Source organism: Stegostoma tigrinum, chromosome 7 (assembly GCF_030684315.1).
Source record: "Stegostoma tigrinum isolate sSteTig4 chromosome 7, sSteTig4.hap1, whole genome shotgun sequence".
Lineage (NCBI taxonomy): Eukaryota > Metazoa > Chordata > Chondrichthyes > Orectolobiformes > Stegostomatidae > Stegostoma > Stegostoma tigrinum.
The window spans coordinates 78,778,291-78,796,523 of record NC_081360.1 but is presented as its reverse complement, the minus strand read 5'-3'; the positions used below and the strand labels follow the sequence as shown (position 1 = coordinate 78,796,523).

The following is an 18,233-nucleotide window of genomic DNA, read 5'->3' as shown; positions in this document are numbered from 1 at the left end:
AAATTATTTTTGGCTGATCAGAAATTATGAGTTGCTGTGACATGTAGGATAGTGTAATCAGATAACAAAGTGGCATCCCATTTTACACAGGTTTTAATTTCCATTGAAGTCAGGGGAGATGTAAAATGGGCTGCTGACTCACTAGCATCTGTTTTACTTTATCACACAAGGTCAATATCTATCCCACTATTTAAATCCTGTAAAGATTGGCCACTTGGATGAGATACTAGAAGACAATCAGCACCTGTGCTCTGAGGACAAAGGAAATGACACAGGGAAGAAAAGGGAGGAGAAAACACATGAAAGCAAAAGATTTGTTTTAAAAATATGGATAGTTAAGCTGATGAGAAAAATTAATATCCCTCAAAATGTCAATTTCTTTGTTATTTATCAATCAATTCTTTAATATTTTTCAACACTAACATACTTTAGTGCTACCCAAGGCCATTTATGCCACAGAAGTAAAACAAAGAACTGTGGATGCAGGACATCAGAAATAAAAGCAGAAATTGTTACTTTGAAGGCTACTCCATGAGTCACCAGACTTGAAACATTATCTCTGCTTTCTCCCCAGAGTTACTGTCACATCTGCTGGGTTTCATCAGCAATTTCTGTCTTTATCTGCACCACAGATTCACCACTCTTTTGATAAAGTAGTTAAATCTCCAAATTTTCTCTCCTCTGAATGTGAGCCACTCTGCTTTGAGATACTTTCCAATAAGCATGCTCAAAGATGTTATGATGCACTTTTGCAGCAGGTGGGGCTATGAACTCACATCTCCTGGTTTATAGGTAGGGACACTGCCAACGTGCCACAAGAGCCCCAGCTAGTGTGCTTTGCTTCTACAGTTTATAGGACTTCTTTGATATAATCTGCTTATTCACATAAAGCTATTAGATTCTTGCAATTTTAACTTTAATTTTGCATAGAGTGCTCATACATAGTGTATTATGGTAATAGATTGCAGTTGTCTTTTTGTCACGCTCTTGTTTTCATTGAACAGTTTTTAGTCCCACCAAAATTAAATCATGTAAAATGTGACTAATATAAGCATTTCTATATTTTTCCAATGGTTAGGTGACCTACACATGATTCACAGTGTAACAAAAGGGGAAAAAAAATGATTGTAAAGCAAGTAGTTACCATGTACCAGTACTGGATTCTAATTGCATGATTTTTCAAAATGAAGTGCAATAAAAATGACTTCTCACCAGCAGGAGATGTAAGTTCACAGTTAGTCCATTCATCAATGCAGTTTCTTCCTTTTTAGCACCTGTGAAATAGAAAGCTGTTAATACAGTATGCACAATGTAAAACTTGGCCTTTGCTTTCATACCACGTTATATCATACCACTTGAATTTTTTTTATTGTTCATTCATGGAATGTGGGTATGGCAGCTAGGCCAGCATTTAATGCCAATTCCTAATTGTCCTTGAGAAGGTGGTTTTGAGCTACCTTCTTGAACTATTCAGTGTAAACATATGGGGTCTCCCCAGAACATTTAAATTTGCTGTCAAGTTTATACCACCAAATGTGCTGTGCCAGAATCAGATAATTTGTTTTTTTTTGCAGTTACTGGATCTGTCATTGACATGACACCAAACTATCTTATACCACTTTAACCTTCAATAAGGGATTACCAATTCATAGTTTGATGATGCATTTTCTTCCAGAAGCTTGCTACGATTTTTGTTTTACTACATGCTCCACTTATTGACATCTGGAATAGACTGTGTGAATTTTGCAATTAGACAGCACAGAAGAAATAAAAACAGGTTATAGTTCCTTTGAAGACACACCTCTTGCAAATTTTGTTCTTTTGCTCAAACACTTTTTTTCCAATTAAAGTGAGTTAATCTGATTGAACACGTTACACTGTGGTGCGATGTTTAGCAAACCCTTTCATCATAAATACAACTTCCAACAGCTAACAAAACATTTTAGAAAATTCACCCATTTTAAATGGCAATCAGATCTATTTCCTATCTACCTGGCACACATCTCTTCATTCCATTAAAACAAGGTTGAACAATGACACGGTCATAGCCTACCATTTCAAACTTTATGTTCACTGCAATATTAATTAATACATTTAATTCAATGATTTTGCATGGCAGACATGCAGATACTAAAGAATGTTTTAAAATGGGAAGGGCACAAATGAGAGGTTTTTGTTCATGTCCAAACCAATCATGTAGGAAAATGCTTGAGCCAGGTAATGCTTGCACAGATAAGTTTCCAATTCATCAGGGAAGGAATTTTTAAACCAGTACCTCAAAGAGAATAATCTCCAGATTATTCCCAGTTCCAGGCTCTTGTAAGGAGAAGAGTAACCACATAGACAGTGATTTTGACTGGAGAAGTTATTAAGCATGATTGTATTCAGATTCCTGAGCAGAGACTAATTCTGAGGGAAGATCAAGCGATCAGTTCAAAATTAATCAGTTCACAAGTTGGGGCCATTGTCTTTCTAGGAAGGTTAAGTAGTGGTAGGAGTAGTAATTAATTAATTTGGTGAGGCACTGGGAAGGAGCATTAGAGAAATTTGAGAGCTGCAAGTGACAAACAGCACACATTTCTTCCAAGGTGCTCCTTTGTGGCTTTTATGAACACCTAACCATTAAATTTGTTGACCAGAAGTTAAAACAGATGACATATCCTGATTCTACATTATTTCAAAGATTCCTGGCCTTTGATCTCTGGGTTTCTTTCATTAGTTCAAGAGGAAGGAAGGAAGGAAGAACTGAAGCTATTGAGTTGGTTAATTTTATCCATATGTAGATTGGCCAATTTGGGGTACAATATTTAAGTGGCTTGTTTTAAGTCTGTAAAATAGATTTTAAAGCAATATTGTACTGGAAAAGTCAAAATGGCGTATCACAGCTCACTTATATTTTCAGTTGATACCTCATTATTCCACATCACAAATGTTGCAATGTTAGCTGTCTGAAGTGTAATAAATGTTCTCATTTGGTTTCTTGAAAACATTCAAATGCTACAAAACTTTGCATTTGAATTTGTTGCTGCACATTAGTGCAGCTGCTGTCATCTTTCCTACATGCGAAGATATGTTTTTAAGTCACATAAAATATGTAACATTGAAATGGCTTGTTGACTCATCTCGCGTATTGGAAATCTGAAAACATTCTGCATTGGCAGTTTAAAGTCAAGAAGATTGCAAAAGGCCACACAATCAGTATTTGCACTGAAATAGAAAAATAAAACATTGCCTCAGAGATCATGAGGGGTGAATTCTTCTCAACTGCAGTTAGTGCCAGAGTAATGGCATCAGCCAATTTTATTCTTCTTCAGAAGGCTAACGAACATCATCCTTTGTCATGAAAGGTGTTTAAGATACGGAGGTGTTTTCAGCAGCAGATAAGCTGAGGCAGAGCTGGAGAAAGACATTATTATCAAAGTGGAATAGATGGAATTAGAGAGAGAATATGGGTGCAGAAACTCAGCTAAGGGCTAATTAGCAATGCCTTCAGTTATAATTGTCAAGCAGCACAGTTTGAGGACCAATTCCTGGCTTGCAGCATTTGAAATGTAGTCTTCACACAGTAATTAGTTAAAAAAACAGACACTTTGCTCGATTTAAAATCCACCGCCATGGTTCAAGTTGGAGCTCACAAAAAAACAGAAATTATATCAAAAACATGGAACAAGACATGCCGAAAATTGAATTTTAATATTTTGAGGCATTCTGATGCACACCTAACTGAACAGAAAATGTGAAAAAAAAGAGTGAAATCAAAGAGATTTTAATTAAAGAATATGACATGCAGGATTGTATAAAACACACAACAAAACAATCACATTTAGAGTCATAGAGTTATTGAGATGTACAGCATGGAAACAGACCTTTTGGTCCCACCTGTCCATAACAACCAAATATTCTAAATTATTCTCGTCTCATTTGCCAACATTTGGCCCATATCCCTCTAAGCCCTTCCTTCTCATATACCAGTCCAGATGTCTTTTAAATGTTGTAATTGTACCAGCCTCTGCTACTTTCTCGGGCAGCTCATTCCAAAAATGCACCACACTCCGCATGAAAATGTTGCTGCTTGGGTCCCTTCTAATTCCTTCTCCTCTCACCTTAATCCTTTGCCCTCTAGTTTTTGATACCTCCACCCCAGGGAAAAGGCCTTTCCTATTTACCCTATCCATGTCCCTCATGATTTTATAAACTCTCTGAGGTCACCCCACAGCCTCTGTCACTCCAGAGAAAATAGCCTAATCAGCCTTGCCCTATAGGCTCAAACTCTCCAAACCTGGCAAGGTCCTTGTAAATCTTTTCTGAACTGTTTCAAGTTTCACAACATCCTTCCTATAGCAGGGAGACCAGAGTTGCATACAGTATTCCAAAAGTTGCCAAACCGATGTCCTGTACAGCCATAACATAATCTCCCAACTCCTTTGCTCAATGCACTCTCCAATAAAGGCAAGCATACTAAACAACTTATTTGAGGCAGACAGAGTAGCATAATCAAGTTTAGGATGGAATACTCAGAGTGGATGATCTGAAAAGTTTCACACACACAGACACATGCCAGAAGCAGTAACAGGGTAGGAATTCACATGAATTAAGTGTTTCTTAGAGCTATTAAACTAAGAAGTGTTCAGTGTTCTCCCACCTTTGACTAAATATTGAAGAATCATATAATAGCCTCAAGTTGAAGAGTACAAGATCATAAAATCACAAGATATCTATGATGAGCAAGAATATTTTGTTTTAGTTCATCCATTTAGAAATGCCCAACGGCCTATGAAGTAACATGATATTTTCAGCACCAGTGACATTCATTCGGCAACTCTTTCTTGAACAGCTTGTATGCTCTGACAGGGTTTCTTCTTACTTGCTTCCTTTCAAGGTGAAGAGTCTAAATCTTCTGGGTCATTCATTATAATTTATAGCTCAAATTTCAGGATCAATAGCGTGGCTCATCATTTTCCTGCCTTCTGGTTTGAATGGCTTGAAGCTTGCGGTCATAATGTCAGCAAAACTGCCAGTGTACACAATCATTGCTTTATCAAAACTGACAACATCTTTGGAATTACACACATGCACAAAGGAAACAGAAATCAGGAAATTTCTCTCTGACACTATATTTGTATGATTGGGGTCCATCTCTTCTGAAACTGCTAATCAGTCAGTGAACTAATGAAAATTGCCATTCCTACTCTGTTAGACTCATTGCAAAATTCTTGAAAAGTAACACATGGTTGAATGAGATTTAATCTGGGTTCCGAAAAGCATAATTTATCTGACAATGAGAAGCTAGTTTCGTAATGCTGAAATGTAATATTGTTACATTATAAAAAAAAGTTCACTGTCCTTTTGGTTTAAAGTTTGTTTGTTGCAAGTCACCTTCCAGTTTAATCCATTCATTATCATTTGTTCCAATATCTGAAAATGTCAACACAAAATTAAGCATTATCAGTGTTTTCAACTGCTGATTTGCTGTCTGTGAAAATGCTTCAATCTGATTAGCTGTTCACCTAGTTTTCTGACATCATTGCTGTTCGTTGTCCGAAGATCTCAACGACTTGACAACAGAATAAACAACCATTAAGAAAGTCGTAATTAGTGCTTACACAGACTGGTAGATCTTTGTAGGTGATTAACTTTGCAATCGACAATAGGTGCTATTGCTTTACTGTTGACTGCAAAATCATGTCCAATGTTTCTACTGTGATTTGGGCAATAAAGCTGTACATGTTACTCAAGGTGTGTACTGATCAGAGAGTTACACAGTTTTGTTTTATGAAAGATATCTTCCAAAACATTTTATAACTTTGTTGATTAGTGCACTCTTTAACTGAAAATGTTACACAGTAAGTTTACGAACATTGTTAGATCCCTTTCAACTGAATGTTAATGAAGTTCAAAAAGAATCTACATTCAAGTCTCTTTTTTTCAATATGCAGTAACTTGCAACTATCCATATCAAATCTCGTCTGTCTTTACAGATTTTATTTGATTCTTGTGAATTCTCAAATGCCTATCCAATTTGACAGCTGCTACCACAGGCACCAAGTCCCCCCGTTGCTTTTGTTTTATTGCCATTCAGTTTCTGACTACAAAGCTCTTGGCTATAAATTAGAAAACATGAAGGCCCTGTATTGATCTTGATACTGTACTTCAGTTTCTCACCCCTTCAACACACTTCATTTCCATAATAATTTCCTGCTCCTGCCTTTCACTTTAGCTTTTAAAATCCGTACCTACTTTCATCAGTCACTGTGCTATTACCAGATTATCTATATTATTTGTAATTAAACTGTATTGCATAAAATAAAATTGAAAGACCTTCAAATTTAAGATTTTGCTACTGGCCTTCTGAACAAAGGGCTAAGAAAGCACTTCTCCATTAATTTTGTCATCAAAGGCAAAGGATGGACCACACCCTGTGAAGCAACCAGAAAACTATTATACTTGATAACACTTAAAGTTCTGAAACTGATTGACGCAGCGGTAATATTGCAGCTCTTCACTGCAACGTTAGCATCTATTGTCTAAATTTAATGCTGTCCTCTGCCATCCAGTTGTTAATCATTTTTTTTTGTCTCAGACACTTCCATTTCTGCAAACTTACACTCAAAGAGGATAATAAGAAAAAAATCAGTTCCTTCCTTTAAAGTGAATGCTGAAATGTATGGAAGTCACTACAAAAGCTTTCTTCGAAATGCTCTCCAAGATGCTGCCAGAGCAAATAAGGAACAGATAATAAAATGTGAGGCTGGATGAACACAGCAGGCCAAGCAGCATCTCAGGAGCACAAAAGCTGACGTTTCGGGCCTAGACCCTTCATCAGAGATGATGAAGGGTCTAGGCCCGAAACGTCAGCTTTTGTGCTCCTGAGATGCTGCTTGGCCTGCTGTGTTCATCCAGCCTCACATTTTATTATCTTGGAATCTCCAGCATCTGCAGTTCCCATTATCTCAAATAAGGAACAGGTTCCTTTACAGTAAACACTTCAAGAAGATCATCTCCATTTGCCAGTCATGAGCAGGCCTTACAGGAGAAGGGTGAGAAATTCGGATGATTTCTATTCATCCTTTGGTTCCCTTATTGCTTGAAAATGGTATTCACATGTATTTCTGCAAAAGCCTGTGTTGAATCATGTCCGATGTCACTTTGGTGATGATATTAGTACATGCTCATGGTGAGGTTGTCCCAGAAAGTTGCAGAGTAGGCAAAACAAGATGTTAATTAGTGTAAAACTCTGAGTTGATGCCAATACTGACATTCAGAGCTCAAAATTTCAGCTAGAAGTTTTTTAAAGCTCACAGCTGAAAATACGTTCAACAACAGAAAACAGCCCCCAATTCTGTTCTCTGCACTCTCCAACTCTATTTAAGGGCATAGATCTTCAATTAATTACTGATTAATTTTTTTGGGGTGTTTGCTGCATGAGTTGAGGATCAATTAGCTCAGTTGCCTGGACAGTTGGGAACTGCTGATTGACACCAATATCATGGGTTCAATTTATGTATTGACTGAAGTTACCATGAAGGTCCCAACCCTCACCTGAGTTTAGTAACCCTCATATTAAACACACTGCCAGTTGTTTCTAACGAGAGAACGGGATCGTGGTGAGTTTACCTTTACCACATAGATTTTGTAAGCTCTTTCAACTGAATGGCATAGATATTGAAAGAGTTTTTTTTTCAATATCTGGCGCTCACTGCATGAGCTTTGCACTTGAATATCTGAATACACAAATTTGGAGCAGGAGTAGGCCATTCAGCTCCATCATTTGATAAATCATGGCTAATCTGATTGTGAACTCAATTCCATTTTTCCCTCCTTCCCCGATAGCCTTGGACTCCTTTGCTAATCGGGAATCTATTCACTTCTGCCTTATAAAGCAATTCAATGGTGCTGCCCCTACTGATCTCTGGGGAAGAGAATTCTACAGACCCATTACCCCTTTACCCAGGAGAAAAATGTTTTCTCCTCATTTCTGTCTGAAATGTGAGATCCTCATTTTTAAATGGTATCCCTAATTCTACATTCCCACGGAGTGAGAGACATCCTTTCAGCAAGCATCTTGTCAACAATCCTCAGGATCTAAAATGCTTTAATTTTATATGTTACAGCAGATGCATTGGGACCCCACTACCTGCTGGCATCCCTTCAAGTCACATACCAACCTAACTCAGAACTCTTTTCATTATTGTTGTACAGCAGGGATGAGTTTTGAAAATATTCAAGAGTGACATTTCCGGCTCTGAATTTCTGTTACACAGAAATAGTGTGGGGTTTTTTTTCCAATAAAAGCATTTAATTCTCAGTAAGGAAAAGTTACAACTTAAGTTTCAAATTGTATTAAATGACAATGCTATATTTCTAATACTTGCTCGATTTTTCTCCACATCTTTTAAGAATCAAATTTGTGGTTTCCACTTACTGGGGTTTTATGTGCCTTTTGCAATCAAGATGGAGGCATTCATCTTCCCATGGAAAATAAGTGTTTTCCTGCCTTTCAAAGGCTAATATGCAAACCATGTTTTTCCCTGCTCATTTTAAAAGTGAAGTCCATTAGCTGTGGCCTTAAATCTTCCTTTCCTATTGAAATCACAGTTTAAATGCTGAGCATCCCACCCTTACAAAAGATTGAATAGTGTTTAAGCTTTAATCCTTTACAGTCTTTCTGCAATTCTTCTACATTTTTCTTTGTAGGGTCTTAATTGGAGCCTGTGGCCTGACAGGCTTTAGTGTGGCACAATAACTAAATCAAGACGTTAGCTGAAACAAACACATATCGAAACATTGTTACCAAGACACCCCAATCCTCTTTTTTAATGTTATACCTAAGGACCTGTCCAATTAGTGGTAGGCAATAGACAATGAAAGACTTAACAAGAAGAAGGACTTGTAACAAGGCTAGTTTTCGTTCATTTTTTATTGTGACGTATCATTTATTACATGAACTAAGTACAATTAACATTAATTAACCAGTTAGACATAATTACAACTACCAGGAGTCATATTTGCTTCCACTGGGATATCATGCAACATTAACTACTTCTTTAGCCAATGACTGTCGACACATCATTGATTGGGTGGAGCTCAATGCAGCTCAGCATTAACTCTTTCAGAACTGTTTCCTGATGCAGCAACTTCACTGTGGACTAGTCACTGCCAGCATCTTACTATATGATATAGTTTTGAATGTTATATCAGGAGGAGATTCAGCTCTTGATCTTGTCCAACAGGTATGAGATACTGCCTCCCTGTATGTATGAGGAAAGAGTCAGCAGGGAGGATGGTCAAGCTGACCTGTAAACTGTGGTCCAGGAAGCCATTCAAGCAGGGGAGCAGAAAGAAAATTGATACTAATTGAAGATTCTATCATTAGAGGGACAGATAGCATCCTCTGTGAGCATGATCAAGAGTCCTGTAAGGCATGTTGCCTTCCTGATGCTAAGGTGAAGGACATCTCAAATCGCCTTGAAAGGATACTGGAGACGGAGGGGAGGATCCATTTTTCATGGTCCAGGTTGGCACCAACAACATAAGCAAGAGGAGGCAGGTGACCCTGTTTGGGGATATCAGGAATTAGGAACAAAATTAATAAAAAGGATCTCAAAGGCCAAAATCACTGGCTAATTACCTGAGCCACATACAGATTTGCAAAGAGATAAGGCTACTGAAGTCAAAACACAACAAAAGTAGTGGTATGGGAAAGGGCAGTTCCATTTTATAAGGCAGAGCATCAGTGATTGGGACAGGAGAGAACTGTACCATTGGGACAGGTACCATCTGAAATGAAATGGGACCAAGATACCAGCAGAAAGTCTAACAAGGGTCGTCACAAGGCATTTAAACTAGTTAAGTTGGGGGAAGGGTCAGAACAGCTTATTAAAGATTCCAAAACAAGTAATAGGGAAGAAAGAGTAATGGAAAGGGTCAGGAATCTAACTTAAATCACAGCAAATAAGGGAACAACTATGACAGGGGAGCAGTCAACACAGAATAAGAATGTATTTCATTGCACTTAGTATACAAAACAAGGTAAAGGAACTTGTAGCACAGATTGAAATTGGTGGCTATGATGTTGTGGGGCATCACAGAGGGATGCAATGAGATCAGGCTGGGAACTAAATAGCCAAGATTATGTGATAATGGGAACTGCAGATGCTGGAGAATCCAAGATAACAAAGTGTGGAGCTGGATGAACACAGCAGGCCAAGCAGCATCTCAGGAGCACAAAAGCTGACGTTTTGGGCCTAGACCCTTCATCAGAGAGGGGGATGGGGTGAGGGTTCTGGAATAAATAGGGAGAGAGGGGGAGGCGGACCGAAGATGGAGAGAAAAGAAGATAGGTAGACAGGAGAGTATAGGTGAGGAGGTAGGGAGGGGATAGGTCAGTCCAGGGAAGATGGACATGTCAAGGAGGCAGGATGAGGTGGTAGGTAGGAAATGGAGGTGCAGCTTGAGGTGGGAGGAAGGGATGGGTCAGAGGAAGAACAGGTTAGGGAGGCAGAGACAGGCTGCGCTGGTTTTGGGATGCAGTGGGGGGAGGGGAAGAACTGGGCTGGTTTTGGGATGCAGTGGGGGAAGGGGAGATTTTGAAGCTTGTGAAGTCCATGTTGATAACATTGGGCTGCAGGGTTCCCAAGCGGAATATGAGTTGCTGTTCCTGCAACCTTCGGGTGGCATCATTGTGGCACTGTAGGAGGCCCATGATGGACATGTTGTCTGAGGAATGGGAGGGGGAGTTGAAATGGTTGGTGACTGGGAGGTGCAGTTGTTTATTGCGAACCAAGCGGAGGTGTTCTGCAAAGCGGTCCCCCAGCCTCCGCTTGGTTTCCCCAATGTAGAGGAAGCCATACTGGGTACAATGGATACAATATACCACATTGGCAGATGTGCAGGTGAACATCTGCTTGATATGGAAGGTCATCTTGGGGCCTGGGATAGGGGTGAGGGAGGTGGTGTGGGGGCAAGTGTAGCACTTCCTGCGGTTGCAGGGGAAGGTGCCGGGTGTGGTGGGGTTGGAGGGGAGTGTGGAACGGACAAGGGAGTCACAGAGAGAGTGGTCTCCCCGGAAGGCAGACAAGGGTGGGATTGGAAAAATATCTTGAGTGGTGGGGTCGGATTGTAGATGGCAGAAGCGTCGGAGGATGATGCATTGTATCCGGAGGTTGGTGGGATGGTATTTGAGAATGAGGGGGATCCTCTGGGGACGGTTGTGGCGGGGGCAGGGTGTGAGGGATGTGTTGTGGTTGTGTTGTGTTCCTGTTGTGCTCCTGAGATACTGCTTGGCCTGCTGTGTTCATCCAGCTCCACACTTTGTTAGCCAAGATTATTTGCCCTGTCAAAAGGAGAGGCAGGTGAACAGAGGGGTTGGTTTTGCCTTGATATTAACAAATGAAATTAAACTAACAGCAAAAAAGTAATACGACTGGAAGCGATGGAACTGACAGGTAGAGTTGCAGAGCTGCAAAGGAAAAAAGACCCCGCTGGGAGTTATATGCAGAAGTAGTCAGGGTATAGGGCATAAATCCAGACATAGAAAAAGCATGAAAAAATGGCACTATTACAATAATTATGGGGCCTCAATGTGAAGGTGGACTGCAAAAAAAAATCGGTGTTGGTAGTACATCTCAAGAAAAGGAACAGATGGAATGACTATGAGATTTTGTTTGGAGCAGCTTTGTAGAGCCTTCTCGGAAACAGGCAATTTTGGATTTGATGATGTCTCATGAGACAGACTTGATTAGGGATCTTAAGGTGAAGAAACCCCTAGGGGGCTGTGGCCACAATATATAGAACTCACCCTGCAGTTTGAAAGGGAGAAGGTGGAATCATTTGCAACCGTATTATAATTGACTAAAAGAAACTACAAAGAGTTTGTAGTTCGTTCACAGGCCATGCAATAAGCTCAATACTCTTGTATGATGATATATAACATTAAAGTGAATTGAATGGTAAATAATGCACAGCCCTTCATATTTTTGAAGTGATTGTATCGTTAAACATATGAATATTTGCACAAAATTCATCATTGCAATGTATAACAAAGACCTTACAATCCACAAATAGAGCAATTACGACAGATGAAAAAACAAAGGTTAAATCTAATTTTTTTGAAATCTTTGAGAATGTAGGAGGAATAGTCAGCAAATTTGTGAATGGCACCGAAATCAATAGTACCCTTGACAGTGAGAAAGATTATCTAAGATTACAAAAGGATCTTGATCAATGGGGCCAGTGGGCTGAGGAGTGGCAGGTGAAGTTTAATTTAGATAAATATGAGGTATTACATTTTGGTAAAGCGAACAAGGACAGGACGTATACAGTTAATGTTAGGGCCCTGGTTTGCATTATTGAACAAAGAGAACCGGGGTACAGATACATAGTTCTTTGAATGATGTGTCACAGGTAGATAGGATGGTTCACAAGACGTTCATCATGCTTCCTTCCGTTGGTCAGACCATTGAGTAGAGGAGTTGGGATGGCATGTTAAGGTTGTAAGATGTTGGTGAGGCCACTTTTGGAATACTATGTCCAGTGAGATTAGGACTGGAATATAGTGAAAGCCTGAACCGCAGTCTGATCCACCCCCTATACACCTTACTTGAATCAAAAGTGTCCAGAAAAAGGCACCAGTGTGGAAGATTGTTCAGGATATGAAAAGAAGCCAAGATAATATGTTAGTAAGAAAAAGTGGCCCATGTGGGCCCAAATTTGCTGTAATGATGAAATGGGACCGGGATCCCTACGACAAAAACATTGAAAGGATTTGAGGGAAATTCAAGGAAAGTGGGTTTCCAAACTTGAAAAATCCACAGCAATAATATGTTGTCTGGGGCAATTGTTGGGAACCGAGAAGGAATTGAAAAAGGTTTATAAAGAATTAGAGGACATGAAGAAAAAAAGTAGCAGAGCAACAATGGAAAAGTGCAGAGCAGGATCAAAGAAATCAGGCCAACCTATCACACATGGGGCAATTCCAAATGCAATGTGAAAAGGACAGCCAAGACATCCAGTGCACAGTATCTGCTAAAGAGGCTGTTGAGAGCAAAGTAAGCCAGTTTAAAAATACATGTGTAGCCCTCTAAGCACCAGTAAGAGTAATGCGACAATCCAATAAGGAAAAGAAACAGGCAGCGCAGACCACACTAAGTGCCTGCAGGAGATTGAGAAGTTAAATTCCCTATTCTCAATCCGCAACAGGATAATATGCACATATTGGGATGTTATAACGGAAGAAGAACAGGAGGTGGAGGGCCCTTGGCAGTGGACTGGGATGAGCTCACGGAAGATACACAGCAATATGCCATGTGCTCAGAGGATTGGGATCCGCTGCCACTCTTCCCAGAGAAATCAGGCCCTTCAGCACCCACCCTGCAGAATCCCATGCTGTAATGAACCTGATTACACATGAAAATCTGGTGGGGGATGCTGCCAACGCCCCAGCAGCAGCATACACTATCCCATTTACGATAGTACAATTAGCAGAAATTGCCAAAAAAATCCCAGATTTTGAGCCATCAGCAGATCCATATGTAATCTTTAATAGGGTCAGACAACAAAAGTTTTTGCATGGGCGAGATGAGCGAGAGGAGGTAAAACTCATTGTAATGTATTTGAGCCAGTGAGTATAGTCTGCAATCCCAGCCCCTCCAAATGTACGGGAAGGCACCCCAGCTGATATGAAAGAGCCAATACCAACTGTAATTGGGTACAATAGAGGAGACCCCATAGACAGACTTAACAAATGTAGGCACAAGAAGGGAGAACACCGGACTGCCTTTGCAGGATGTTTGTGGGTACGTTTTATTGGCGTCTATAGAGATTTAGACAGAGGTCTGAGGCTGACACAGATAAGTGAGCTAGGACTTTAGTTTCACATGCCATCGAAAAAAGTAGGAAGGCATGTGAGAACTTTGATCCCACAGAGCCAACTCACAATGAGGCATGGGTTGTGAGGAGAATGTCCTGGGCGTGCAATAAAGAAGTCTGTGAAATAAACAAAAATCAAACAGTGAATGGAGAGAAAATGCTTCCTTTTTGAGCCTCCAACCAGGGCCCAGTGTGGAAGAATGAAGGAAGAGAAGGTAATGTTTATCAATAGAACGCAGCTCCACCTCACACAGCCACAAGGAGAGATAGAGGGGCACAGCAAAGGAACACATGGCAGTCAGTGCAGTGCCACCCAGGGCACTGTGAAAGAATGTAGAACCCCTGCACAGCTAACTCTTGCAGCCACAGGGACCACCGCATGTGACAGGAATAAGGAGTAATAGAAGGAGGCACCAACTCCCGTCCCATTCCACAGGCTCCAGCCCATGTCAGGGACACTAGGCCATCCTCAACACCCAAATTACAAGGCATCTGCATGACGATGTCAGGCCCCTGTCTCCCCAGTATGGGTCTGAGACAAAAAGTGGGATAGTGTTGTCAATGGCGATGTAGAAGGCTATCCTGTAGGATTTCTTCAGGGCACTGGAGGCTCCCGCACAACCCTAAACACTTCAAAATTTAATGATCTACTCTGACGGACCACAGGGATTATTGTTTGAGGTGGATTTACTGACCATCTAAAGGAGGGGTACATTACTGAACCTATAGAATTTAAACCAGGCAACATTACATACCACCACCCAGCTATTTGAGGTAACCTTCCCCCAGAGGCAGATTTTATGACAAGATGTAATCTTGCCTTTGATCCAGTAAATTCCTGCATGTGGAAGATGCCCCCGATTACCAAGTCACCGCCCGCCACCTCAACAGGAAATTATGTTAAATCAGATCAGTACAATAGGAGAGTTCCTGTTCAATCCCCTAACAGTGACCAAGGATCCAGCTACACAAGAAGTGATTATGAAATACAAAGGTGTATTCGCCCAGCATATACATGACTGTGGGCGTATACCGGGAGAGGTGATAATGAGGGGCCAGACTTGAAACCACAAAGATAATACAGTTTTCCCAAACAGGTAGAAGGGGATGTAGCCAAGATGATTAACAAATCTTTTACAACAAGAAATGCTGCGACTTGTAGCCTCCACTAATAATGCTCCCATTTGACCTGTCAGGAAGTCAGATCATTCATGGCATTTAGCTAATGATTCCTGGGAGCTCAATAAAGTCACCTTCCTAACCGGACCAACAGGAGGCCCCAGCCCAGCCACAATAATGAAACAAGCCCCACAATCAAAATACTTCACAGTAACTGTTATTAGTAACTGTTTCCGTTCCATATCCTTACATCAGTCCTGTCATAATAAATTCACATTTATCTTCCAGGAACAACAGTATGCCTGGATCTGTTTACCCCAAGGGTTCCATAACTCACCCTCGATTTTTCACAGATGGTCAGCCAAGGCATGGAAAAAGTTTTCCCAAGCCGATGCCTCATCCAATATTTAGACAGCTGACACTCACAAACTGAAACAAAGGAGGAACACATCCTAATCCTAGATGAATTACTTGGCCTCTTGCATGTTACATATTGTAAAGTAAATCTGAGAAAGGTACAGGTTCTACAGCATAGGGTTACATACGTGGGAAAAATAATCATCTGTAGGAAAGGAGAGATAGACCAAAAGTGAATAGATTCCATAGCACGACTCCCACTTCCCTCAGATGTTAGTGCTCTCCCATCTTTCTTGGGTCGATTGGGATACTGCAGGAATCACATCAATGGGCTTACCACCAAAGCGGCCCCACTCGGAGAGTCACTATAAAAGAATGCTGCCCAGAATTGGACATTCCAACAGACAAAGGCGGGAGCTGATTTAAAACATGCCCTCACAGGAGCACCAACTTTGCTAGTTACGATTCCCAACTCACCATAAGTGCGAGAAGTTGCAGCCACAATAGCTGCTGTTTTGCTCCAGGAACAAAACACAGTGGGCTAGGACCAGTGGCTAGTGTCTCCAGAGTCCTAGAGCCTGTGGAACAAGGGTTTTCCATGTGTGAACAACACCTCCTCGCAGTCTTTCGCGCAGTGCAGTACTTTGACAATATTGTTGGCTTAAGTCCTCTGACTATGTTAACTGAGCACACCCCAGTCTAATTCTTGCCGGACGGCTCAGTGAGCTAGATCCGAGACGCACAATGGATTCTGCTGCTTTAAGGATGGGACATCACTGTCAAACGTACCAAGATGCCCACCTTCCTAGCTGATAACCCTAAATTATAGCGGAGGCCCGCATGACTATCAAATAATAACAGCAAAGCACCTTGCCGGCCCTTTTATCCCAAAGCAACAGGACAAACAGTCATGGACAAGGCAAAAGATAAACAGGTAGAAACCACAGTCAAAATCTATCCTTCACAGCGGAGGACGGCAGTTGAATCACCAGCTGTGGTTATATATATGACAGACGTGCTGGGACAGCCACTCATTAAACTAGCTTTAAAATTATTTCAGTGATAATGGGAACTGCAGATGCTGGAGAATCCAAGATAATAAAACGTGAGGCTGGATGAACACAGCAGGCCAAGCAGCATCTCAGGAGCACAAAAGCTGATGTTTCGGGCCTAGACCCTTCATCAGAGAGGGGGATGGGGAGAGGGTTCTGGAATAAATAGGGAGAGAGGGGGAGGCGGACCGAACATGGAGAGAAAAGAAGATAGGTGGAGAGGAGAGTATAGGTGAGGAGGTAGGAAGGGGATAGGTCAGTCCAGGGAAGACGGACAGGTCAAGGAGGTGGGATGAGGTTAGTAGGTAGGAGATGGAGGTGCGGCTTGGGGTGGGAGGAAGGGATGGGTGAGAGGAAGAACAGGTTAGGGAGGCAGAGACAGGTTGGACTGGTTTTGGGATGCCCGCAGAATGGGCAGCCCTCCGCTCCAACCCCAACCTCACCATCAAACCCGCAGACAAGGGTGGCGCAGTGGTAGTATGGCGCACTGACCTCTACATTGCCGAGGCCAAACGCCAACTCTCCGACACCACCTCCTACCGCCCCCTCGATCATGACCCCACACCCGAGCCACAAACCATCATCTCCAACACCATCCATGACCTCATCACCTCAGGGGACCTCCCACCCTCAGCCTCCAACCTCATTGTTCCCCAACCCCGCACGGCCCGTTTCTTTCTCCTTCCCAAAATCCACAAACCTGCCTGCCCTGGTCGACCCATTGTCTCAGCCTGTTCCTGCCCCACCGAACTCATCTCCACTTATCTGGACTCCATTTTCTCCCCTTTGGTCGAGGAACTCCCCATCTACGTCCGTGACACCACCCACGCCCTCCACCTCCTCCAGGACTTCCAAATCCCTGGCCCCCAACACCTCATTTTCACCATGGACGTCCAGTTCCTATCCACCTGTATTCCGCATGCAGCTGGCCTCAAGGCCCCCCGCTTCTTCTTGTCCCGCAGGCCCGACCAGTCCCCCTCCACTGACACCCTCATCTGCCTAGCCGAACTCATCCTCACCCTCAACAACTTCTCTTTCGATTCCACCCACTTCCTACAGACAAAGGGGGTGGCCATGGGCACCCGCATGGGCTCCAGCTATGCCTGCCTCTTTGTAGGTTACGTGGAACAGTCCCTCTTCTGCACCTACACAGGCCCCAAACCCCACCCCTTCCTCCGGTACATTGATGACTGTATCGGTGCCGCCCCTTGCTCCCCAGAGGAGCTCGAACGGTTCATCCACTTCACCAACACCTTCCACCCCAAATTTCAGTTCACCTGGGCCATCTCCAGCACATCCCTCACCTTCCTGGACCTCTCAGTCTCCATCTCAGGCAACCAGCTTGTAACTGATGTCCATTTCAAGGCCAACGACTCCCACAGCTACCAAGAATACACCTCCTCCCACCCACTCTCCTGCAAAAATTCCATCCCCTATTCCCAATTCCTCCGCCTCCACCGCATCTGCTCCCACGATGAGGCATTCCACTCCCGCACATCCCAGATGTCCAAGTTCTTCAAGGACCGCAACTTTCCCCCCACAGTGGTCGAGAACGCCCTTGACCGCGTCTCCCGCATTTCCCGCAACACATCCCTCACACCCCGCCCCTGCCACAACCGCTCAAAGAGGATCCCCCTCATTCTCACACACCACCCCACCAACCTCCGGATACAACGCATCATCCTCCGATACTTCCGCCATCTACAATCGGACCCCACCACCCAAGATATTTTTCCATTCCCACCCTTGTCTGCTTTCCGGAGAGACCACTCTCTCCATGACTCCCTTGTTCGCTCCACGCTCCAACCCCACCACACCCGGCACCTTCCCCTGCAACAG

The 18,233-nt window shown here is 42.3% G+C and overlaps 1 protein-coding gene across 2 annotated transcripts in view; it reads right to left on the bottom strand.

The window, feature by feature from the left end:
- Positions 1-18,233, bottom strand: part of kynu (kynureninase) — a 212,819-nt gene that overhangs the window by 113,102 nt on the left and 81,484 nt on the right. For both annotated transcript variants that reach the window (XM_048534680.1, XM_048534681.1), the window contains one exon: positions 1,213-1,274. In XM_048534680.1, the coding sequence (XP_048390637.1) occupies positions 1,213-1,274 (62 nt within the window). The remainder of the gene's footprint in view (positions 1-1,212; positions 1,275-18,233) is intronic.